The 25380-nt window shown below is 34.8% G+C and overlaps 1 protein-coding gene across 4 annotated transcripts in view; it reads left to right on the top strand.

Moving 5' to 3' along the window:
- Positions 1-25380, top strand: part of KIAA2026 (KIAA2026 ortholog) — a 105526-nt gene that overhangs the window by 68073 nt on the left and 12073 nt on the right. For 3 of the 4 annotated variants that reach the window (XM_046664166.1, XM_046664165.1, XM_046664163.1), the window contains 3 exons: positions 7228-7343; positions 15837-16024; positions 17409-23403. In XM_046664166.1, the coding sequence (XP_046520122.1) occupies positions 7228-7343; positions 15837-16024; positions 17409-21052 (3948 nt within the window). In that variant the 3' untranslated portion in view covers positions 21053-23403. Of the gene's footprint in view, positions 1-7227; positions 7344-15836; positions 16025-17408; positions 23404-25380 lie in introns of those variants that run through there. The other variant, XR_006889048.1, reaches the window with a different exon arrangement.

Raw genomic sequence — 25380 nt, 5'->3', positions numbered from 1 at the left:
GTAAGTCTTGCTTTTGGGTTTTTTTGACATTTAATAACTATGTAATGCTGTATATTCCTAGCGTGGAGTGAGCTTCAAGGAAGAGTTGAACTAAGTGACAGATCCTTCTATAGAGCTTCATAGTGTAGCTTTTATAATTTGCCTTAAACCCTTTTGAATTACATATCACATGCACTTATTCAAATATAGGTAACATTTTAAATGTCAAATATTTTTCAAAGCTCCAATTCAGTTTGTGTTATCTTCTATTTAATGGTTACTTACTACGTTCCACTGACAAGAGTTCTGGAAAATTGAATTTAAATTCTTGGAGTGCTTAAGGCTAAAAAATGAGCTTTGCATCGTTCTGGTTTTTTATATCACAGAAGATATAAAAATGTTTGGAAAAACCCTAAAATTTAAAGATAGAATAGTTCATGCCTTTTGTGAATTGAGGGAGAATATCATCAAAAAACTGAGAGGATTGAGTGCCAATAAAACTTCCCTACCATTTTATCAGACTCTAGAAAAAGAAGAGAAATGATAAATTATATATTGAAAGAAAAGTAACCCAGAATCTGGCAGAGAGTGAAAAGGAGCCTATGTAGAGGGCACAAAGTCCACATGTGGATACTCTAGTACTTTAAAATAGAAAAAGGCCTTATGTGGAAACAATTTCTTTTAATGAAGATGTGATTCTAACAAGTAGTAGCAGATGCTTTTAAACAGGGCAAGAGCAAGTAAAGGAAGGTTTATTAACAATGTGAGACACTGATAAGACAATTGAAAAAAAACCTACAAAAGCAGATCTTAGAAGTCCAAGAGTATTAATAGCCAATAACCGTTTAATATAGGATATAGGTTGTAGCCCTCGAAACTTGAACAGTGCTTGAGAGTCACTGTATTAAAATACAGCACAATAACTTGCCCATAATGATTGCCCAATCATCAAGAGTTAAATTATATTCATTGTGTGTTCAGAAAATCTGAAAGACATATACCTTAGGAACATTTCTATCAATTTTTTAAAGTCTTTTGCTTGTAAGGAAAAAACCTCAGTTAACTAAGAAATTTTCTCATGTAGTTTGAGTATTTATTGGGGGTCCACTCTGTGGTAGGTGTTGTGATAGAGCCTGAGAAAGTAAAAATAAGTAGGTTTTAAGATATTCCAAGTTTTAATTTCACTTAATGAAACTTCTTATGCTCTGATGATACCAAATGGAGCATTACTTAGTGATTCAAATTGTGCAGTGAATTGCTTGAGAACCCAGCTTTCTGATATCAGGTATAGATTTGATAAAAATTTATCAACTTCTTTGCTATCAATTTACTGAAAAGGATCAAATTCAGATACTCAGCCAGTTGTTAATTTCCAGTCCAGGATTCTTTCTTCTTTATAAATGAAAATGGTTTTATACCATCACTTACATATATATTGTTAGATTTTCTTCCCCAGTAATAGTAACTACCTCTCTAGGAATGTGGTCTGTCATCCAGTTTTTCCTCTCTACAAAGCCAGATGACACTGAAACTTGGAATATTATCATTGATGTATTTGTTTTTCTTCATGCTTTCTAGTTAAATGCTAATTTAGAAATATAATGCACATGTTGTGTATGCTGTTCAATGTGGGATGCCTTTAAAATAAAATGCAAACACTTTTCTTTTAAATTAGTCCTAAGTGAAAATGGGTGAGAGTGCCTCAAGAGAAAATACTACATATAATAGTTCGTATTAGAACCCCTAGCAGTGTTAAAACACTTTTTAACATTTTCCATATCAATATGCAAACATTTCACTATACTCTCAAACTGGCACTTTTTCAAAGGACTGTATACCAAAAAGATGAATGCGATGTTTTTACCCCTAAAACTGAGAATATGCAGGAATATATGAATATGGTGGTAGTTTCTTTAGATAAGCAATAAGGAAGAAAAAGTAAATACTGATTACCTCTTCATTTAATGTTACTTAGACCCAGGAGAATGTCAAATAATTAGTTTATTAAAATACTTAATTTCAGTTAATTTTATTTGTGCTGTGTGTTTATATATATGAGTAAATTATTTGCACCTACCTTTGGATATTGCTAGTGATTTTAGATGAGACATCTTTGTGTATGGATCCATTTGGCTTTCCTAAAAGTTATTTGTATTTTATTTGAAAAGCATGATATATTGTTATTTAGTCCCTTCTCTACCATGGGATTTATGTCTGTGACAAGAATCAAGCCTGTAACAAGAAATATTTTGTCATATGACTCATGTTTCTGTGCTTTAACAAAACATGTTTATAAGTAAAAGCATATAGAAAAATAGCATTGATACTTGCATTATATGCATCCTATTTTTGTATTGTTCTTTTTAATAAAAATGTTATCTCCACAATATATCCTCTCAATTTAAAACATTCTTTGTATATTTATGATTTTAATTTTTTCATCATATAACTGTTTAGATAGAATGTTACAAGAAAATCTATATAAATAACAGTATGGTGTGTGTACACAAGTCACTTTAAATGTTAAACTTAGGTAAAAATACCTAAATTTATTAAAATGTGCAAAATATGTCCATGATGATGAGACATTTAATAAATCTGGAATTTATTTATTTTCCACTTTTTCTTCCTTTTAGGTGTCCAGTGTCCTCAGCATCAGTAGATTGCCAACTCCCTCTCTTTGCAACACCCCAACCAGTGTTATGCTGGTGCTGTCCTACCCATCCCAGATTATTACAGCAGAATGGAGTTGTTCTTTAGTTGTAAGGTAAGTTTCTGTCCCCAGTCATTTCGCAAACATAGATTCAGCTTTTCATTTTATAATATTGTGTAGTTTTGTAAGTTTTTTTGAAGTTTCTTTTCCCATATGGTTCCTTGGATATCACATTCAAAAACTCACAAAACTGCATAATATAATAAAGGACTTGTGACCACAGACCAGCTCCTTTTTGTAGTAATCCCTATGAGGTTATAAAAACCTCTACTATTTGACAGTTGGGGCATCTCATGGAAAGGGAGCTGGCAATCTGCAGCTGCTGTGGACATTGGATGAGAACGTATTGAGGTAAGCTTCAAATTTAAACCATACTGTATGCTTTTGGTTCCATGGTAGATGCTTGAAATTCATACTTTATGTTAAACTGTATAGTAAATTCATAGAAGAAAAATATTATGCTCTTCTTTTTTAAAGGGACCTTCAGTAAATGTTTGAATTATTAAGTTCGCATAACACATTGAGATTATTTTAGAAAATAACTTTTTACCCCTGAAAATAGAATTCTAATATTGAAAACAGTTCATTATGCCAATATTCACATACCTGTTTATAAAGAAAAGTCAGGACTAAATTTATATATATAAAGCTTATTAAATATATTTCTTATTAGAGAAACAATTATAGATGACCTTTTACTAATCCTTCTACCTACCATCTTTATCTTTGATTCTGTATTGTTCGGTGCAGATAAAGATTGTAAGAGCCTTTCTGATTCTTCCTACATCCATGTTCTCTCTTATGTGTTTGAAGATAGGTGAACTTGCTGTGTTTCTTGCTTTTTAATTCACTTTTAAACCTTAGATCACTATAATTATTGTAATTAAACAAAATACATTTTGGAAATTTTCATTTTTGCATTACACAGATACCTGCATGTAAATATGGGTACTTACGCAATACAGTCTCTTTCTTCTTTGGGAATTGTCTGTGTGTAGGCCAAGAGAAAGAGCATTGTGTAGTGTAAGGACAGTGGATTTTAGCATTTTAGACTAAAGTCTACTTCTATCTGCAAGTACTTCCGTGTGTTACTTTAGCCAGTTTCCCTCTATAAAATTATGTCCTCTGAGTTCATGTTTAGCTTTCATAATTTCATCCTAGAAGAAACATAATATTTGTTCTTAGTTTTTCCTTTATCTGTATATGTAAAAGCTAATCAGTTAGAAAAGCTATTGCTAGCTTTCAGTTAGTGACCTGATTTAAAGTTCAGGAAATATTTGTTTGATTTAAAATAGATTTTTATGTTAGCCCCAAGTTAAGGCAGATTGTTACCATCTCTGACTAACTTCTTTTAAAAGTTTATAACTTTTCTTCTATTTACATTAGTTCCATTGTATACTGTGACACTCTGAGACCAACACTTAAGTAGGAAGAGACATGTCATTTTAATTCCATTTGCTATATTGACCAGAGAAGATGATAAATGAAACGAGCAGTGTGAGTTTCTCTTTTACTGTCAAGTGGTTAAAGCACCTTGCCTCAAATACCAGTCCCAGAGCAGTGATTGTGAACTTTCTTAAACCCATGCTCCCTTTTGCTCAACAGAATAACTAGATACACATAGCCCACGGCAGAGTTACAGGGATGCCCTTTGTCAAGGTCATTGTATTCTTTATATGTATCTTCTAGTCAAAACATTTTATCAGTCTTTATTTTCCATAATTTGTATTATGAAAATAATAGACTTTTTGTTTTCCAAATACAGAATGATTAAATATGCATTTTCAAATAAAAGTGAAGTACCATACCATCACCACCCCAAGTTGAGAATACACAATGTAAAGAAAGGGAAGAAGGCCAAAACCATAAAGTTAGAAGGCCGTAGACATTTCCACACAGATTAGTGGGTAAGACAGAATTGTGTGAAAGTTAGAAATCTATTCTCTGATTAATATTTATGACCTCTTCCCTGTGTACAGTTAGCTAGTTCAGTAGTATGTTTTCTGAGCACTGGATTAATTAAAATTTAGTAACCAAAATAAAATCAAAAGGTAAAATCTTTTTAAAACTCTTTTCTGTCAAAATTAATGTTGTAATTTAGTAGACACACAAACACAACTGAAAAATGTCTTGAAATAACAACATCCAACTACACAGTCTCTCCTTCCTGTGCCTCATCTACCTAGTCCTAAGGCTCCATGATACTACTAGTCCTCTGCATTCCCCACCCCATCACCACCACACTAATCCAGACAGCAACCATACTGCCCATGTTAACTCTGCATCTGCCATTCTTCCCTATATAATCCCCAGTTATAAGAAATTCAGTGTAGCTCCCTAGTCTTTTAACACTTTTCCAATTAATTATACCACAAAGAGGATAGTCTCCCCACCGTCATTCCTCGTACCTTTCCCCGTTATGCTCTCTTTAGCTTAGGAAAACTTTACTTCTACTCTTACTATTTAATTTTTGAGCCAAATAGTAATTGAGAAGTAGAAAAATAAAGTTGACATGCCTTAACAGGAAAAATCTCCATATACATATTTTCTATTTTTTATTACAACAAAATCCTACTTCACTCCCCAAAGGATTTAGGGTGGCTATCATCTGCCTTTTCTTCATCTTTGGTTAGTTTTTCTGAGAAGAAAGTTATTTCTTGTTCAGCTTTATTGTTTATCATTTAATAGTTTTGTTTTCGTGGGTTGAAATAAGCAGTTTATACTATCTCTTAACATTTCTTTGAGAAAAACTTTTAAATTATAACTCATTGTAAGTTGGGTCCTTTCAAAAAGCATTTGAAAAGAGGGAAGGTCCATCTGGGTTAGTATATTATATAAAATGAAAATTACTTTTCTTGAAATTTTTTCCACAAAACTATGATTTGTCATGCCACTAAGAAAACACAAGAATTAGTCGGTGAGCCTAGGTTCCATATTTATGTGCACATGCAAGTATAATCCCACATCTTCCTACTGTTCTAGTAAACAGTTCCCCTTCCAAGATATAAAAACCTTAGAGGTAGAAACGTAGGTGTTTATTTTTACATTCATAAACATTCTGTTGGTTTAAAGCACAAAATTTTTGGGGAGTGCTATTAATCAGTTAGGTTTATATGTAACTAACATTTCTGTAAGTGAAATGTTGAAGGTTTTAGATAGATATAAAATTGGGAAATTTTTGCACAGATTTAGGATATGTTTTACTCTGAAGAGTGGTACTTTTTCTGCTTTAATATTCTACATATGGGCAGATTGACTCACTTAACAGTTGCTATGGGATGAAGTCTAATTTTATACATGTTAAATGTGACCCATGACATACATAGTTATGTGTCTTTTGTTATAAATGAAATAAAATGAGTGGACTGGATGGTATATGAATTTTATCTCAAAGCTATTACCCAAAAAAAAAGAAAGAAATACAACATGGTTATATAACAGTAAATGATGATGATGATGGTATTGGTGATAGGTGTACACTAACATTGTGAAGAAAAAGAGTTGACTACCTAGAGATATAACTTTAGTAAACTTATTGTTCTTAAGTTATTCGAATAATTTTATGGGTACTGGTGAAGTGTATGTTTACTAGAGGTTTTTATGATCTGGGTCAAATTGAATTTATGTGATACAGTTTTTAAGAGGTATTGATGTAGTTCTAAGAAGTTGGACTTCAGCATCAAGCAGATCTATGTTCAAGTCATGAGACCTTAAACCAGCTATTTAATCTCTCTGAGCCTTAGTTTCATCATTTGTTAAGAAAGACTAAAAATGCACACACTCAGAAGGGTTTTCATTACTGCTAGAGTGCTTGTGTACTCTCATTCTCACTTGACTCCTCCCTTCCTCCCCCTCCTTCTCCCTTCCTTTTTCTCTCTCTCCCTTTCTGTGTGTGTGTGTGTGTGTGTGTGTGTGTGCGTTTGTATGTATACATGAAATACTTAGGATAATACTTAGCAAATGGAGGGGGTGTCACTAATTATTAACTCTTAGTGTAGCATTATAGTATTGAAAATAGTGACTGCTTGTTTGCTTTTCTGTGCTGGAAACACTTTTAAATAAAATAATTGTAAAATTTCCCAAGGAAGTTTGTTAAGAAGACTGCTTTTGGATATGGTAACAAGCCTATTCTCTCTTTTTTTCCCCACTGTTTGTGAAAATTACAGAAACTTTACAGAAGTGAGCCTTATCATTTACATATTTAATGAGTTTATATAAATGTATCTTTATGTTTATTTAGTAAATGATTTATTAAAATATTTACAATGAATTCAATTAAAAACTTTTAAAAACTTTCTTGTCCTAGTTTGATTAATGGGTTTTAGATTTCTCCTATAGAATTGAGAATCTTTAAAATATATCAAATAAGACTTACTACAGGATATTTCCCCCCGTTCTGCAGCCTTCTGAAGAAGAGATGCTTATTTGACTGGTATTGGTGTTTTGTTTTTTAACTCAGAAAATAAGTTTCTGAGTAAATAAAATTCACTTTTAGATGAACTCTAAGGAATTTACTTTTAAAATTGTGTTTTTAGGGCAAATGGTATCATCGGAGGCAAGCTGTAAAAGAATTGCATAGTACATTGATACGTCTTTTAAATGAATTACTGCCATGGGAACCAAAATTAATGAAAGCTTTTCAAAGAAACAGGTAATTCCAGCTTTATAATCTATTTTACTTATTTTAGTGCTCTTAATTTATGATTATGGGATGATGTCCTGGAATCATTTAGTAGTTTTCCATTGATTTGTAAATCAACAGATATTTTTGAGTGCCCACTGTGTGCAAGTTGCTTCCTAAGCCCTTAAAAAGTAGTATTGATTAAATAAAACCCCTACTCTGTGGCTTACATTCTTTTTTTCTCCTGATTTTTTTCCCTTGTAAAATGCACAAATAAAATTTATCATCTTCACCAGTTTTAAGTGTACGGTTCAGTGGTATTAAATACATTTATAATGTTGTGTTATTACCCCATCCATCTTCAGAACCCTTTTCATCGTGTAAAACTGAAACTCTATACCTATTAAATGATAACTCCGCATTCCCCCCTCCCCTTAGCCCCTGGCAACCACCGTTCTACTTTCTGTCTCTATGATTTTGACTACCCTAAGTACCTCATGTAATATACAATATTTGTCTTTTTGTGGCTTATTTCACTTAGCATAATGTTCTCAAAGTTCATCTATGTTGCAGCATATGTCAGAATTTCCTTCCTTTTTAAGGCTGAATAATATTCCATTGTATACACATACCACATTTTGCTTATCCATTCATCTGTAGATTGACCCTTATGTTGTTTCTAAGTTTTAGCTATTATGAATAATGCTGCTATAAACCTAGTACAGATATCTCTTCAAGACTCTGCTTTCACTTCTTTGGGGTTTATACCCAGAAATGGAATTGCTGGATCATATGGTAATTCTATTTTTAATTTTTTGAGAAACCACCACACTGTTTTCCACAGTGACTGTACAATTTTGCATTCCCACCAGCAGTGCACAAGGTTTCCGTTTCTCCTCATCCTCACCAACATTTGTTATTTTCTGGTTTTTTGATAGTAGCCATCCTAATGAATTTGAGGTGGTATATCATTTTACTTTTGATTTGTATTTCCCTAATGGTTAGTGACATTGAGTATCTTTTCATGTGCTTATTGGTCATTTGTATATCTTTGGAGAAATGTCTGTTCAAGTCCTTTGCCCATTTTTGAATCAGCTTGTTTGGTTTTTTGTTGTTGAGTTTTAGGAGTTCTCTATATATTCTGGCTGTTAATCGCTTATCAGATATATGATTTGCAAATATTTCCTCCCATTCTGTAAGTTACCTTTTTACTTTGTTGATAGTACCTTTAATGCACAAAATTTTTAAATTTTCATCAAGTCCAACTTGTCTATTTTTTTCTTTTGTTGCCTATGCCTTTAGGGTCATATCCAAGAAATCACTGCCAAATTCAGTGTCTTGAAGCTTTTGCCCTATGTTTCCTTCTGAGAAGAGTTTTAGCTCTTACCTTTAGGTCTTTGATCCATTTTGAGTTAACTTTTATATAGTGTGTTAGGTAAAGATCTAACATCATTCTTTTGCACGTGGATATCCAGTTTTCCCAGCACCAGTTGTTGAAAAGACTGTCTTCTCCTCATTGAATGGTCTTGGCATCCTTATAACAAAATCATTTGACCATATCCAAGAGGGTTTATTTCTGGACTCTCTGTTCAGTTCCATTGGTCTGTATGTCTGTTTTGCTGCCAATGCCACACTGTTTTGATTACTGTAACTTTGCAGTAAGTTTTTAAATCAGGAAGTGTGAGTACCCCAGCTTTGTTTTTCTTTTTCAGGATTGCTTTGGCTATTTGGGGTCCCTTGAGATTCCATATGAATTTTAGGATGAGTTTTTTTCAATTTCTGGAACAAACATCATTGCAATTTTAGTAGGGATTCCATTGAATCTGTAAATTTGCTTTGATTAGTATCAGTTGGTCTTAAAAAGATTAAGTCTTGGGGGCTGACCTGGTAGCATAGTGGTTAAGTTTGTGCGCTGTGGTCTGGCAGCCTGGGGTTTGTGGGTTCTGATCCTGGGTGCAGACCTACACGCTGCTCATTAAGCCATGCTGTGGTGGCATCCCACATACAAAATAGAGGAAGATTGGCATAGATGTTAGCTCAGTGACAATCTTCCTCAAGCAAAAAGAAGTTTGGCAACAGATGTTGCTCAGGACCAATCTTCCTCACCAAAAACCATATATATATATAAAATATATAATATATATTATATAAATATATATAATATATATAATGTGCATGGATTGTAAGACAATATATATGTTATATAGTTATATAAATATATAATATATAAATATATAATAATATATATAATATATATTAAGTCTTACAATCCATGACATGGGATGTATTTACATTTATGTCGTCTTTAATTTTTTTCTCCAATGTTTTCTAGTTTTCACTGTGCAAGTCTTTCACATCTTTGATTAATTCCTAAGTATTTTATTCTTTTTTATGCTATTATAAATGGAATTGTCTTGTTAATTTCCTTTTCAGATTGATCATTGTTAATATATAGAAATGCAACTGACTTTTTTGTGTTGACTTTGTCTCCTGCTACTTTGCTGAATTCATTTATTAATTCTAACAAGTTTTTGGTGGACTCTAGGGTTTTCTACGTAAAAGATCATATCATCTGTGAACAGAGTAGTTTTACTTCTTCCTTTCCATTTGAATGCCTTTTATTTCCTTTTTGTGCCTAATTGCTCTGGCTAGAACTTCCAGTACTATGTTGAATAGAAATAGCAGAAATGAGAATCCTTGCCTTGTTCCTGATCTTACAGAAAAAGTTTTCACCATTGAGTATCATGTTTGCTGTGGGTTTTTCATGTATGGTTTTTCTTACATTGAAGTAGTTTCCTCCTATTTCTAGTTTGTTGAGTGTTTTTATCATGAAAGGATATTGAATTTTGTCAGATGCTTTTTCTGGGACAGTTGACATGATCGTGTGGTTTCTTTCCTTCATTCTGTTAATCAATTTTCATATGCTGAACTATCCTTGCATTCCAGGAATAAATCCCATTTGTCCATGGTGTATGATCCTTTTATATGCTGCTGAATTGAATTTGCCTTTATTTTTGTTGAGAATTTTTATATCAGTGTTTATAAGAGATATTGGTCTGTAGTGTTCTTTTCTTATAGTGTTTATCGGGTTTTGGCATCAGGTAATACTGGCCTCAAGAGAATAAGTTAGGAAGTGTTTCCTCCTTTCCAGTTTTTTAGAGAAATTTGAAAAAGATTAGTGTTAGTTCTTCTTTAAATGTTTGGTAGAATTCACCAGTGAAGCTATCAGGTCTAGAGCTTTTCTTTATCAAGAGACTTTTTTGAATACTAATTCATTCTCTTTACTAGTTATAATTCTGTTCAGATTTCTATTTCTTCATGATTTAGTCTTGGCAGGTTTTGTGTTTCTAGGAATTTGTCCATTTCATCTAGGTTATTCAGTTTGTTTCCTTACAATTGTTTATAGTATTCTTATAATCTTTTTAATTTCTGTAGAATCCATGGTAATAACCCCACTTTCATTTCTGAGTTCAGTAATTTGAGTCTTATCTTTTTTTCTTAGTCCATCTAGCTAAAAGTTTGTCAATTTTGTTGATTCTTTCAAAGAATGAACTTTTGGTTTCATTGATTTTTCTCTTTTTTTATTTTCTATTTTGTTTATCTCTGGTCTAATCTTTATTATTTCCTTCCTTCTCCTAGCCTTGGGTTTAGTTTGTTCTTTTTCTAGTTCCTCAAGTTATAAAGTTGGGTTGTTGATTTGATATCTTTCTTGTTTTTTAATGTAAGCACTTATAGCTATAAATTTCCCCCTTAGCACTGCTTTCATTGTGTCCCATAAGTTTTAATATGTTATGTTATCATTTCCATTCCTCTATAAGTATTTTCCAATTTCTCATATGATTTCTTCTTTGATTCATTGGTTATTTAAGAGTGTGTTGTTTAATTTCCACAAATTTGTGAATTTTCCAGTTTTCTTTCTTTTTTTTTTTTTCCTGCACATAGTTGTATATTTTAGTTGTGGGTCCTTCTAGTTGTGACATGTGGGATGCCGCCTCAGCATGGCCTGATGAGCGGTGCCATGTCCGTACCCAGGATCCAAACCAGCGACACCCCGGGCTGCCAAAGGGGAGCACACGAACTTAACCACTCGGCCGTGGGGCCGGCCCTCCAGTTTTCTTTCTATTATTGATTTCTAACTTCATCTGTGGCTTACATTCTAACGGAATAAACAGTGAAACTCAAATGTCAGTTGGTGATAAGTGCTGTGAATAAAAGTAAAGCAGGGTAAGGGGAATAGGAAATACCTGGTTTGGACAGGATAATGCTTGCTCTTTTACCAGGGTGTTGGGTAAAGCTTCCCTATTGAGTTGATGTTTGAACAGACACCTGAAGGAAATGAGGGAGAGATGCATATGGATATCTGAGAGAAGATGCAGAAGCCCTAAGGTTGGAAGTATGTTTGGCATTTAGAGGAAGTGCAAAGGGGCAGGTGTAACCAGAGCTGAGTAAATGAGGAGGAAAGTGGTAAGAGTCAAGAGTCAGAGAATTATAGAGAAAGGTAGTCAGATCATGTAGGTCTTTAAGGATTTTGGTTTTAATTCTGACTGAAATGAGAAGCCATTTCAAGTTTTTAAGCAGAGGAGGGACATGATCTGACTTATGTTTTAAAGCATTCACTCTACCTGCAATGTTAGGTTAGTGTAGTGGAACAAAGATGAAAGCAAGGAAATCAGTTGCATTGTAGCAGCAATCCAGGCGAAAAATGATAGTGGCTTGGACCAGGATAGTAGCAGTGCAGATGTCAACCAGTGGTTGGATTCTGGATATATCTTGAAAGTAGGATTAATAGAATTTGCTTAAGATTGGGATATGGAGTGTCAGAAAAAATGAGGAGTAAAAAGGTGATGCCTAGTATTTTTCGTCTACGCAACTGGAATAATGGAATTGCCATTAGCTGAGATAGAGGAAATCAAAGGAGTAGCAGGTTTGGGGAGGAGTGGGGATCCAAGAGTTTGGATTTCAACATGTTGAGTTTTTTGTTTGTTTTAAACAGACTTATTGAGAAATAATTCACATACCATACAATTCAGCCATTTAAAATGTACAGTGGTGTTTAGTACATTCACAGTTGCACCAATCACCACAGTCTAATTTTAGAACATTTTTATCACCCCAGAGAAAAACTCTGTACCCATTAGCAGACGTCACCATGCACCACAACTCCCCAGTCCTAAACTTTAGCTCCATAGATTTGCCAGTTTGGAAATGTCATCAAGATGGAATCATACAATATGTGTTCTTTTGTGAATAGTTTCTTTCACTTAGTATGTTTTCAAAGTTCATCCTTGTTGAATCAGTATCGGAACTTCATTCCTTCATTCATTCAATAAGCCAAAAAATATTCCATTGTAAGTACAAACCACATTTTATTTATCCATTCACCAATGGAGGACATTTGGACTGTTTCCAGTTTTTGTCCCTCATAAATACTGCTATGAACATTTGTGTAAAGTTTTGGGTGGATATATCTTTTCATTTCTTAAGAGTATATACCTCGGAGTGGAATTTCTAGGTCGAAGTGTAACTCTATGTTTAACCTTTTGAGGTGCTGCCAAACTCTTTTCCAAAGTACCTGCCCCATTTTTCATTCTCAACAGCAATATATAAGGATTCCATTTTTTCCCCATTCTAACATTTGTCTGCCTTTCTTTTCTTTTTTATTGAGTTCATAATAGTTTACATCGTTGTAAAATTTCAGTTGTACATATTTCTTGTCTGTCACCATGAAAGTGCTCCCCTTCACCCCCTATGCCAACCCCCCACCCCCCTCCCCCTGATAACCACTGAACTATTTTCTTTGTCCATGCGTTTGTTTATATTCCACACATGAGTGAAATCATATGGTCTTTGTCTTTCTCACTCTGGCTTATTTTGCTTAGCATAATACCCTCCAGATCCATCCATGTTGTTGCAAATGGGATGAATTTGTCTTTTTTTACGGCTGAGTAGTGTTCCATTTCATATATATATATATATACCACATCTTCTTTATCCAATCTTCAGTCGATGGGCACTTGGATTGTTTCCATGTCTTGGCTATTATGAATAGTGCTGCAATGAACATAGGGGTACGTATATTACTTTGGATTGTTGATTTCAAGTTTTTTGGGTAGATACCCAATAATGGGATAGCTGGGTTATATGGTAGTCCTATTTTTAGTCTTTTGAGGAATCTCCATCCTGTTTTCCATAGTGGCTGCATCAGTTTGCATTCCCACCAGCAGTGTATGAGTGTTCCCTTTTTGCCACATCCTCTCCAACATTTGCTGTTTTTTGTCTTGGTAATTATAGCCATTCTGACTGGTGTAAGGTGATATCTCATTGTAGTTTTGATTTGCATTTCCCTAATAATTAGTGATGTTGAGTGTCTTTTCATGTGTCTGTTGGCCATCTGTATATCTTCCTTGGAAAAATGTCTGTTCATATCTTCTGCCCATTTTTTGATCAGGTTGTTTGTTTTTTTGTTGTTGTTGAGTTGTGTGAGTTCTTTATATACTTTGGAGATCAACCCCTTGTCTGATAAATCAACATGTTAAGTTTGATATGCTTTTTAGACATCTAATTGGAATTATTGAGTAGGCAGTTTAGAGTATGAGTCCCAGTTCAAGGAGTGAGCTAGGTTGGAGGTATATATTTTGTCAGGATATGGATTATGTTTAAGCTGTGAGACTGGTAGAAATCACTTAGTATGTGAGCATAAATCAAGAATAAGAGAGACTGAACCTGGAGCATTCCAACATTTAGAGATGGTAGAGATGAGTAGGACTCAGCAGAAGAGACTGAGAAGGAGTGTTCAGTAAGATAGGATAACCAAGAGAAAGAGTAGTGTCTTGGAAACCAGGTAAAGAAAGTGTTTCAAAAAGGAGGGCTGCTCCTGATGGACTGAGGAAGGTGAGGTTTGAGAATTCATTATGGAATTTGGCAACATGGAGATCATTGATGACCTTGATGAGCTGTATTGGTAGAGAAGTGGGTAAAAGTTTTAGGAGTCTGTTCAAGAGAACTAGGGGAGAGGAATTGAAGTTTTGCTATATAAAGTGGAGCAGAGAAATAGGGCAGTACTTGGAAGGACAAGTTAGAGTCAACAGAGGGTGCTTTGTTTTTTGTTGTTTGTTTTTATTAATGGGAGAAATATGTTTGTATACTGGTAGAAATTATCTAATAGGGAGAAATGGACTCAGGCAAAGAAGGGGCATTTGGTAGAGTGATATCCTTGAATAGGTGAGAGAGGATGCATAAGTGGAAGGGTTAGCTTAGATAGGAAGACAGAAAATATGAGTACAAATGAAGGTCTTAAGATGCAGATGAGGTGTGAGCATGTCAGAATTCTTGTCTGATTGCTTCCAGCTCCCCTGAAATAAGAAGCAAAGTCATTAGCTGAGACTAAAAAGGAAGGAACTTCATACTACCCCCACGAAGGTATTTCTAAAAGGAAATTAATTTTATGGTTATCCTTTAGGAATCCATTCTAGTATCTTACAGCCCTCATCTGCTCCATAAAACCCTTAAGCAATAATATGAAACATAAATAAATTGAGAGTCATTATTAACTAACATTTCTCGAATATTTATGTGCCACACATACTATGAGGTAAGTAGTATTATTATCCCCATTTTACAAAAAAGTAAATTGATGCTTAGAAAGTTTATGGAACTTGCCCAAAGTCTTAGAACTGTTAAGTGACTGAGGGGAGACTTAAACTCCAACATACACAAATAAGAATTTGTAGCAAAAATAAATTGGAGGATATATGTTCAGATTTTCTTTTTTAAAACAAACAAAAAGTAAACTAAGGATAAAGTTGAGTGTAGAATAGAGCAACTCAGTTGAAAGCAAAAGGAATAATAAAGGATCTCTAAAATATCATGTAATCATTTGGAATTGTGTCCATATCTCCACAGGTTCATAGAAACACAGCTATTATGTTTTTATGTGAAAAGAATCTCTGAAAGATCACTTTTCAGCTATGTTTCCTTATGCTTATTAAAAATATATTTCTAGTGAGACTCAGAAGTTTAGATATGATTACTCTCAGGATTAAACGATAGGTTTTTTTGTTTTACTCCGGATAATAGTTGAAAATGATGCTGTTTCTTAGAATTTCTTGATTAACTTTTTTAAACAACCTTTTAACTATATTATAATCAGTAATTTTAAGGCTATCTCAAATCTATTTCTGTCAATGCAGCTAGAAAAAAAATAATCTTTCTCTCATTTAATAGGTCTAATAGCAGCCTTTAGAAAGACAAATGGGTGGTATGTTGAAGTACTTTATTCTGAAATTGCAGGTATAATCTCTTCAGTTTCTTATGCCTGCACCCTGGGTTTTGTCTTCTTGAGTGATAATCATTGTCAAGACCAAACTAAGCATCTTAGACACACTTGAGATTAAAACATAGTTTTCACTGACAGAATTGAAAATATTTCAATATATTGTTTAAAACGTTAAAAGTTAGTTTAGCTTCCAGTACTTTAAAAGACATATATTTGTTTGTTATGTCGGGCATTTTATTTTATTTCAGGAGCCGCCTAAAGAGAGACTATGATGATTTCAGAAGACAGCCTGATCATGATAAATTTACTAGAGAACTATGGACTGCTGAAGAAGGTGAAGGAGATCCTGCAAAAGAATCTCCTAAAGTAGAATTCAGTAAGTCTATAGACTCAACGGAATCTCTAGATATCCTGGAGAAAGATCACTTTGATTCAGGTAGGCTTTAAAACTTTCTTCAAATCAACACTAAAAGCACAAAGAGAAGTTTTAGTATCTTTTGTGGAAATAAAGGATAATCTGGTTAATGAAGTATATTGATTGGGGAAAGCTGGTATGTTTTGAAGGTGTACTATATCCTTATAAAAGGTTCTTTGTAGTCATTATTACATTTCTAGGAGTTCCTGGAGCCAATGCCTGACTCCAGACAATAGGTATATCATTGCTCATTACAGACCACACATCCTTGATCTACAATTCCTTTGAAATAGGTTCATCCTCTTCTTTTTATTATTGCTATTTTTGAAGCACTATTTCTGACATTTGCTTTAGATGGAACTCGGCAAGTCCCTAACACTGTGAAGATTTTTTTGTGAGGAATGACAAAGGTTGATGGCCTAATGAGACCAGAGACATCATTCTGATCAGGAGGCTGGATTAGATTATCTGTAATTCATTTCAACTCATCAGATTATATTATTCTGTAAATCTAGTTAAATAGCTTCCTTTAGTCATGAAAGAGGTTAGTATGCAAATTTGTAGTTAGAAACATATTAACCCATTCTTTTCCATGTCTTTGGTGAATTGAAAAAGAATAATTTCTCATCAACACAGTTTGACCAGATATGAACATAAATTTTTTTTAAACATTGGCACCTGAGTTAACATCTCTTGCCAGTCTTCTTTTTTCTTCTTCTTCTTCTGCCCAAGTCCCTTCAGTATGTAGTTGTATATTCTGGTTGTGAATGCCTCTGGTTGTTCTATGTGGGACGCTGCCTCAGTGTGACCTGATGAGTGGTGCCATGTCCGCCCCCAGGATCCGAACCGGTGAAACCCTGGGCCACTGAAGCAGAGCACGCAAACTTAACCATTCGGCCATGGGGCCAGACCCAAACATAAATTTTTTACTGTAGGAATAATTAAACGCCAGAAAAAGCTGAACATTTTTCATACTTTACAGTTTCTAAAAATAGATTAGAACAGAGAACCATCTCTCTTTGATATCAAGATTTCTCTATCTAGAAGAAGAGAACTAGACTAGGTTCCTTTCCAGATCTAAATTCTGAGCCCTAATTGCTGGCTTGAGTATCTCTTTAAAAGATGTAAAATTTCCTTTTGCACTTGTATTGGCAGCAGAATTAGCAGAATTTGACCAAAAATAATTTTCTCAAAATAGGTTGTTTTGGGGACTATGATATCAACATTACCATGTCACAGGTCACCTTACCTTAATTTTCATCAGTGGCGCTGAGACTTGAATCACCGTGTAGTAGATTTCTTAATAAATTGTCAGTTCAAAGATTGACTTTCTTTTTTATAATTGGTTTTATTATTGCTATTCAGTTGCTGTTTTATATAAACAGAATGCTTGGTTTTTTTCCAGATGATATGAAATTGTCAGAAATAGATTTTCCTATGGCCAGAAGCAAGTTGTTGAAAAAGGAATTGCCTTCTAAAGATGGACCGAAGACACTGCCTAAAACCCTTAAACGACAGTCCAAACAAACTAGTTATCTGGATGATAGCACAAAAGAGCTTTCCCCAAGAAAGAAAGCAAAGTTAAGCACAACTGAGACAACAGTTGAGAATGTAGACGGAAATTTGCAGATTGACTGTTTGAATGAATCAAAGCATACAGAGCCACTGTTTCCAGAGTCATTTGCCTCAGTGGAATCAACCCCAGTGTCTACTCTCCAGAAAGGGACCAAACCTATTCAGGCCTTGCTTGCAAAGAATATTGGGAACAAAGTGACCTTAACAAATCAACTGCCTCCTTCCACAGGTAGAAGTGCTCCTGCTGTGGAAAAGCCAGTTATATCTCCTCCAGAAGCAAGCCCCATAAAGCCAGCATTGACCTGCCACACCAGTACAAAAGGTCCTTTACAGATGGTATACAAAATGCCCTGTGGCCAGTGGTTGCCCATAGATCTTCATAACAGCTCTGTAAAGATTCAGATGCAACCTGTGCTGGATCCTAAAACAGGAGAAAAAATCATGCAGCAGGTTCTCATTCTGCCCAAGAATTTTGTGATTCAGCACAAGGAAGGAAAAGCAGTTGCAAAAGAAATACCACCACTTCAACAAAAAGGTACAGAACAACGTTGTTCATCTTTCCCACAGACAGCAAATGTGAACTCTTCTTTAGCATCAGTTCTTGTCAATTCAACAGGAAGTGTTTCTACCCATCTACCTAATACAGTTTTCAACAAGACGATTAGACCTTTGTCAAATGTAAGTAGTGGTAGACCACAGCCTTTGTCTCCTGTAACTTCCATAAATAATTTATTAACACCACCAGTTAAGACTAGCCAGAGTGAAGCAGGAAAAGTCAAGAATACAGTTTCAGCAGCCACGTTCCCCCAGCCCATTGCTTCACCTACCATTTCCTCAACAGTTCAGACTGTTTTATCAGCAACGACACTAAGTGGATCTACAAATCCTGGTAGTTCCCTCAACTGTTTTGCACAACCACCTTCTGATTGTTCTGAAGCAAAGCAAGAGCTGAAAACTGTATGTATAAGAGATTCACAGTCAATTCTTGTTAGGACACGAGGTGGAAACACTGGAGTTGTAAAAGTACAGACCAATCCAGATCAAAATTCACCCAACAGTTTATCTTCAGGTTCAGTTTTCACTTTTGCTCCTCAGCTTCAGGCATTTCTGCTGCCAAAGTCAACAACTTCTTCATCTTCTGCTTTTTCACCAGTAGCTGGAACGACTACTACATCTAGTCTCCCACCTTTTGGCCACACACCCACTTCTATTTCCATTCCAGCTGCCTTTAATCCATCTGTGGGGAAAAATCTCAAACTTACATTAGGCCAGCCTGCCTACAGTGGTAATTTGGGCCACATGATAGATAAAACTTCGCACATCCTTTCTTCTCCTTTAAAGTCCTCTGTTTCTTCTAGCACTCTACTAACATCAACAGTAAATAGTTCAGTAAGTGTAATTAGCATATCAACAGGAAATTTTGGACAAACCAATGCAAATATTATTCATACTCCCACTAAACAGCAACAAGTTGATTATATCACAAAAAGTTACCCTGTTACAAGATCAGAAGCAACAGCAGCAACAAATGGAGATGTGATCAGTGGGACTCCAGTTCAGAAACTTATGCTAGTGTCAGCTCCGTCTGTTCTTTCTTCTGGCGGTGGAACTGCAATTAATGTGACACCTGCACCAACATCTACAGGTGTTTCTGCCCAGAAGTTAGTTTTTATTAATGCTCCAATTCCCAGTGGCGCTTCAACCCCAACTATTGTGGCAGAACCATTAAAACAAACTCTTCCTCCTCCCTTGAATAAAACATATGTTAAGACTCCAGAGCAACCTCAGATAGTGCTGATTCCATCTACAGTGGGAGCACCAATAAAAATAAATTCATCACCAACTGTGTCTCAGATAAAAGATGTGAAAATTGGGCTAAACATAGGTCAAGCAATTGTAAATACTTCAGGCAGTGTGCCAGCTATACCATCAATTAACATATTGCAAAATGTAACCCCAAAAGGAGAAGAAAAAAGTACCAAGGGCTATGTTTTGCCATTGTCAACAAGTGGTAATTCAATTCCAGTAAGCTCAAATATTGTGAGTCAAAATATTACTCCTGTTAATGAATCAGTGGTTTCTACAGCGAGAGCAGTAAACATGTTTTCAGTAACAGGAGCAAATGTATCTTTGGGTTCTCTTTCAGTGACCTCAACCTCTGCTTCAGTTGGGACACGACCTCCTGTTTTAGTCAGTGGAAATGATACCTCTTCAAGAATTATGCCTATTTTGTCAAATAGACTTTGCACATCAAATCTCGGAAACACTGTGGCTATATCAACTGTGAAAACAGGACATCTTGCGTCATCTGTTCTGATTTCAACTACACAACCAACAGTGTCTCCAAAATGTTTAACATCAGCTTTGCAAATCCCTGTTACTGTTGCCTTGCCTACACCTGTGACTGTATCCCCTAAAATAATCAACACAGTTCCACAAGTGGCAACAGTACCAGGAGCCACACGTTCTGTATCTGTTTCTAAAAGACAGTCTCGGACTTCTGTCCAGTTTCAGTCACCAGGGATTTCAACTACAGTGCCAACAAATATAAATACAAATAAACCTCAAACTGAATTGCCGTCCCTTTCACCAAGCCCAGGTAAAATAATTAATATTTCCAATTTTGCTTCTCTAGCAAACCAGCAAATGTCTCCTGCTTTAGTAAAATCAACCCCCAGTTATACTTCTGCTCCAAGTGGCTCTGCCATTCACACTGCTACAGCACCATCAAATGTGACTAGTGTGGTAGGGGGTCAGTTTAGTGAACCTTGTATTCAGCAAAAAATAGTCATCAACACCAGTACACCTTTGGCACCTGGTACTCAGATCATGATTAATGGAACCCGGTTTATTGTTCCACCACAAGGTCTTGGAGCTGGCAGCCATGTTCTCCTTATATCTGCTAATCCAAAATACGGACTCCCCTTAGTTCTTAACAGTGGCCAAAGCATTCAGCCTACACCAGTAGATAACCCTACCCAGAAGGTCACACTAGCATCAAATAATTCTTTAAGTGGGCAACCTGTAAAACATTCTCTAAGAAACTCTACAAAAATTGTAAACTCTATTGGGAATGCAAGTTGTCTACCCACAGTACATACAACACCACAGATCATAAACACAACTGCTAAAGTTTCTTTTCCACCTCCTACACCAACGGTGTCATTAGCTTCAGTAATTAAGTCTCCTCCAGCTACTCTTTTGGCTAAGACATCTTTGGTTTCTGCCATTTGCTCTAGTAATCCTCCACTGCCAACTAGCACTTCAGTATTTCATTTGGACACATCAGTCAAAAAATTATTGGTTAGCCCAGAAGGAGCCATTCTGAATACCATAAATACTCCAGCATCTAAGGTTTCTTCACTCTCTTCATCTCTCTCTCAAATTGTTGTATCTGCCAGTCGAAATCCTGCCTCTGTCTTCCCTGCTTTTCAGTCATCTGGCTTAGAGAAGCCTGACACAGCTGCATCTTGAATTTAGACTAAAAGAGCCAGTTTTTAAATAATGGGGCATTCTTTCAACTCCCATAAAAATTTTAAGTGTTTATTATACTGTTGAAAACATACTATACATAGTTGCGCGTGTGTGTGTGTGTGTTTTAATGTATCTTTTCATTAGCTTGAAACAAGGCTTTGTTTTCTTGGGGAGGGAAAAATCTGTTCTGTTTCACTCGTTGGTGTGAGTATATCTTCAAAGGTTGTTTGTTTAAAATAGACAGTCAGGATTTACCTGTCTGTATAACATAAATTGAACAAAGTCAAGTTTGATTAGTTTGGAGTAAGCTAGCCTTTTGCACACTTGCGTTGCCACATTTCTTCTTGAATTTGGACTTTTGCAGCGTGTATCTATGATATGGTATTCTGTGTCATTAGTGAAATCTTATTTTTGTTTCTGTAAAAAATATATATATATTTATGCATTGTGAAAATGCAGTCCATGGTGTAAAATTGTACATATTCCTAAATCCCTAACAACCTGTACCAAACTATATGTACAAAGAACTATGCTGTCTTATTTATGTTTTGTTTACATAATGTATAGTTTTTTAAGTATTTTAGTAATTTTGGACCAGTGAACTGTTAGCAACAATGCAGAAGAATCTGCATGTAATAAACTGAGTTGCTGTATTTCTTTGTTTGAATACCATTTTTAAAGTGCATTCTTGTTCTATTAAAAGAGTATTTGATGTAAAATGAAGACGGTCCTTTACAAAAAGGAATTAAGGCTGGGAAATTTGAGTCAATAATAGCTAGCATTTGTACAAGGTTTTACAGTTTGCAAACTTTACTTTCACATATCCCATTTGATTTTCACAGTACTCTTGAGAGGTTAAGTGATAATGTGTCCAAGGTCACCTGGCTAGTGGGTGGTAGAGCTGGTATTTGAACCTGATGCTTTAAATCCTTTTTTCATAATTTTACATTACTTCTGTTATAAAATTTTCTTCTAGATTTCATTATTTTAACTTTTTTCTCTTAATCCACCACCAAATTCTACACTGACCAAAATAAGTAGTCTTCTTTCAGGCCAATGTATTTGGTCTCTGTTTATACACCCTAATACACCCCAGATATGTTCTTTTAAGCTTTTTAAATAATTTTAGATTCACAGGAAGTTGCAGTGATAGTACAAAGAGTCCAGTGTACCCTTTACCTAGTTTCTCTGATACTTTTATTTTTATATTAAGGTGTTGGTTCATAGTGACTGATTTTCCAAAATGATATTTAAAAACATGAATTTTTTTTTAGTTTAGAATAATAAGTGAATGTAGACACCTTCAATTATTTATAAGTACTCTTTGCTGGGGTTTTTTTGTTGTTGTTTTTTTCAATTACAGAGCAGTTACTTAAATTCCATTGTAAAGCAAGTTTTATGGATCAGCTTATTCTCAGGGTTTGACTTTGTGGTATTTCAGAATATGCCTCATTTTAAATAAAAGATAGATTTTATACTTATTGGATCTTTATATCCATTATCTTATTTGGGATACTGATTGTGTACTCATCCACATTCTATTTATAGTGATAATGTTCAGCCTCATCACATGGAGTTATAGTCTGGGGTTGAAAATAGTAGGGACGAGTAGGCCTAAAAACTTCCTTTGAAACTACATTGAAATTTGTTAGTTATCAAAGTGGAGAGGGCAGTGAGGATATTCCTGGAAAGTTGCTCAAGGCTCTCAAAAACCTACATTAATGCTCTAAGACAGGACCTTTACCAATCATGTCTATGCTGTGCTCTAGTCACTCTCCCCCTTTCCCTGTCAGTTTAGATTTCAGGGGAAAGTGGGTGATGTTTGGAGTGCATTACGTTGTACATAGGTGGTGCTCAATAAATAAATGTATTACATACTCAACTTTTAAAACAAAACAACCTGAAACTATTCATCTTTTGTCTGAAAAGAATTCTTTAAGCCACTTCCTGAAACTAATTTACTGAATTACCTATGGCCCAGCTTTAATCCCAGTGAAGGACCTAAACTAATTATTAACCACGAATTCTCTTCCAACTCCTAAATCCAAAATCCTAATATGACCTTCAAAGCTCTGTGTGATCTGGTGCACCTTTTAGAGTGAAGCTCCCCACCCCCGGCTCCTTAAAAGGCTCGTCAGTCTGTTTCAGCTTACGTCTCCAGCTTCATTTCAACCTTCTTTCCCCCTTGCTCAGTGTTGTCGTTTTCTTTGAGTTCTTAGAAAGTTTGAGGTACCTCAAGTTCTTCCCAGATGTTCTCTTTGACATGATGTTCCGTTACAGGTTCTCATTACATGTTACATAACTCCCTCTCCTTACTGTACCTCAGCTAGCATCATATTAAGTCACTGATAGATTAAGAAGGACATAGCACTTCTTCACAACTGTAATAAAATTATTTGTATACAATTACTTAATGCCTGTCATTCTTCTTAAAAAGAAACTCTTGTCAGTTGTCTTCATCATGGTCACCCCAGCAACTGGCACACAGTAGACATTTAATATGTATTTGTTGAATAAATGAGTGAGAAATCTAGGTAGATTCTTATATTATTTTAGATCTAGGTTACTTTTTTAAAACTAATAGGCCCACTTTTTAGTAGAAATTTGGCTACATTAATGGATTTATATAATCAAAAAGCCAAATTCTTTTTCCTTTGCCTCCAGTTTGGTAGGTCATGTGGATTTCTGGGATCTTGGCCGAAGAGTAAAAGTCAAATTCCTTGGTTCTTTGTGTTCAGTGTTATCATTAAGTATTCTTTAAAAGTTGTCTATAAAGGCATTCATGTGAAGGAAGAAGAGTCACCACAACACTACCTGAAAGTCTTCATGGTACTAGAAGCGTATGTTTCCACACTTAGTATAGAATTAAGCCATTTGGATGTCTGTATTCAGTATCATTTTAAATGCTAAGTTAAAACATGCTGAAATATCATACCTCCCTCTGATGTGTTAACTCTTCTCTTTCTTCCCATTTCCTATGATTTTTCCTGAAAAAAAATCGATTTTCCTTTGTGATTAGTAAAAAAAAAATTATACATATTATATATATATAATATATATATAAATATATATAAAATACTAAATGGTTATTTAGATTTCTGCTTCCATTCCAAGCCTCCAATTTTATTGATGAATTTAATAATTGACCTCAGTAGTTTTATGATTAAGGCAGTGATGGCTATAATATGTACACTAAGATAGTAAAAATGTTTACTTGATCCAGTATACCATTGACTTAGTGAATTTAGAAATCTTTAATGTTAAAACCTTGAGAAGGTGTCAAGTTTTGAAAGTCATCTAAGAAATTTGATGGAGAGTTTAGTTATCCAAAATTATGCTGTACTATAAGATAGAGATTATACACAGTTTACCTTAAATCATTTTAGAAGTTGTTTTGCCATCACCTGAGCCCAAAGCCACCTTGTCGCTATAATGCTGTTGTCTGCCGCATTATTTTTACTCATTTATTCAACAAGCATTTACTATGCACACCATGGTGCTTGATGCTTTCTTGTTTAATAAAAAAGCTGAAAGAGCATGGCATAGTTCAGGTTCTTATAGTTTAGCTTGGAGACAAAAATCTGTGAGGAACTTCTATAGTTAAAAAGTAATATATGAAGTGCTACCGAATCAAAAGTATGTGTTTTTATGTATGTAATCTTCAATATAATTCTTAAAGTAATTATCAACGTAAATTCAAAGCATAATTATCAACACGAATTCAAAGAGGTGTAAATTCATTCCATACATTTATTGAGAACCATGTAATGAGAAGATGTTTTAGGAACATCATATATGAGTGAGATCTCATCCCTGTCCTCAACACAAAAAACAATAAAAGAATATAACGATAGGTTAAAAGTAAATGTCAGAGGAATAAAGAACTCTAAGCATTTAGCAGGGAAATGCCAGAGGAGGTTTCATATAAGAGGCGGCATTTGTGCTGGGACTGGAAAGTATGTTTAGAACTGGGCCTGCAAAGACTCAGTCTTAGACAGGCACAAGGAAGTTGACAGTACTGTATTGTATATTTGAAAATTGTTAAGAGAGTAGATCTTGAAAAATTCTTATCACAAGAGAGAAAAAAAGTGTAACCGTGTGATGATGGATTTTAACTAATCTTAGTGTGGTGATCACTTCGCAATATATACATATATCAAATCATGTTGTACACCTGAAACAAATACAATGTTATATGTCAATTATATCTCAAGTCAAAAGAAAGAAAAGCACAGGAACGTATAGGGAACAGAGCAGTGGAGTTTGAGTGGAATGTTATGGGTTAAGAGGACCAATGAGGAATGATTAAAAAGTAGTTTGGGGGGCCT

Source organism: Equus quagga, chromosome 6, assembly GCF_021613505.1.
Source record: "Equus quagga isolate Etosha38 chromosome 6, UCLA_HA_Equagga_1.0, whole genome shotgun sequence".
NCBI lineage: Eukaryota > Metazoa > Chordata > Mammalia > Perissodactyla > Equidae > Equus > Equus quagga.
The sequence above is the reverse complement of the archived record's forward strand: the minus strand, read 5'-3'. Positions and strand labels throughout refer to the sequence as shown.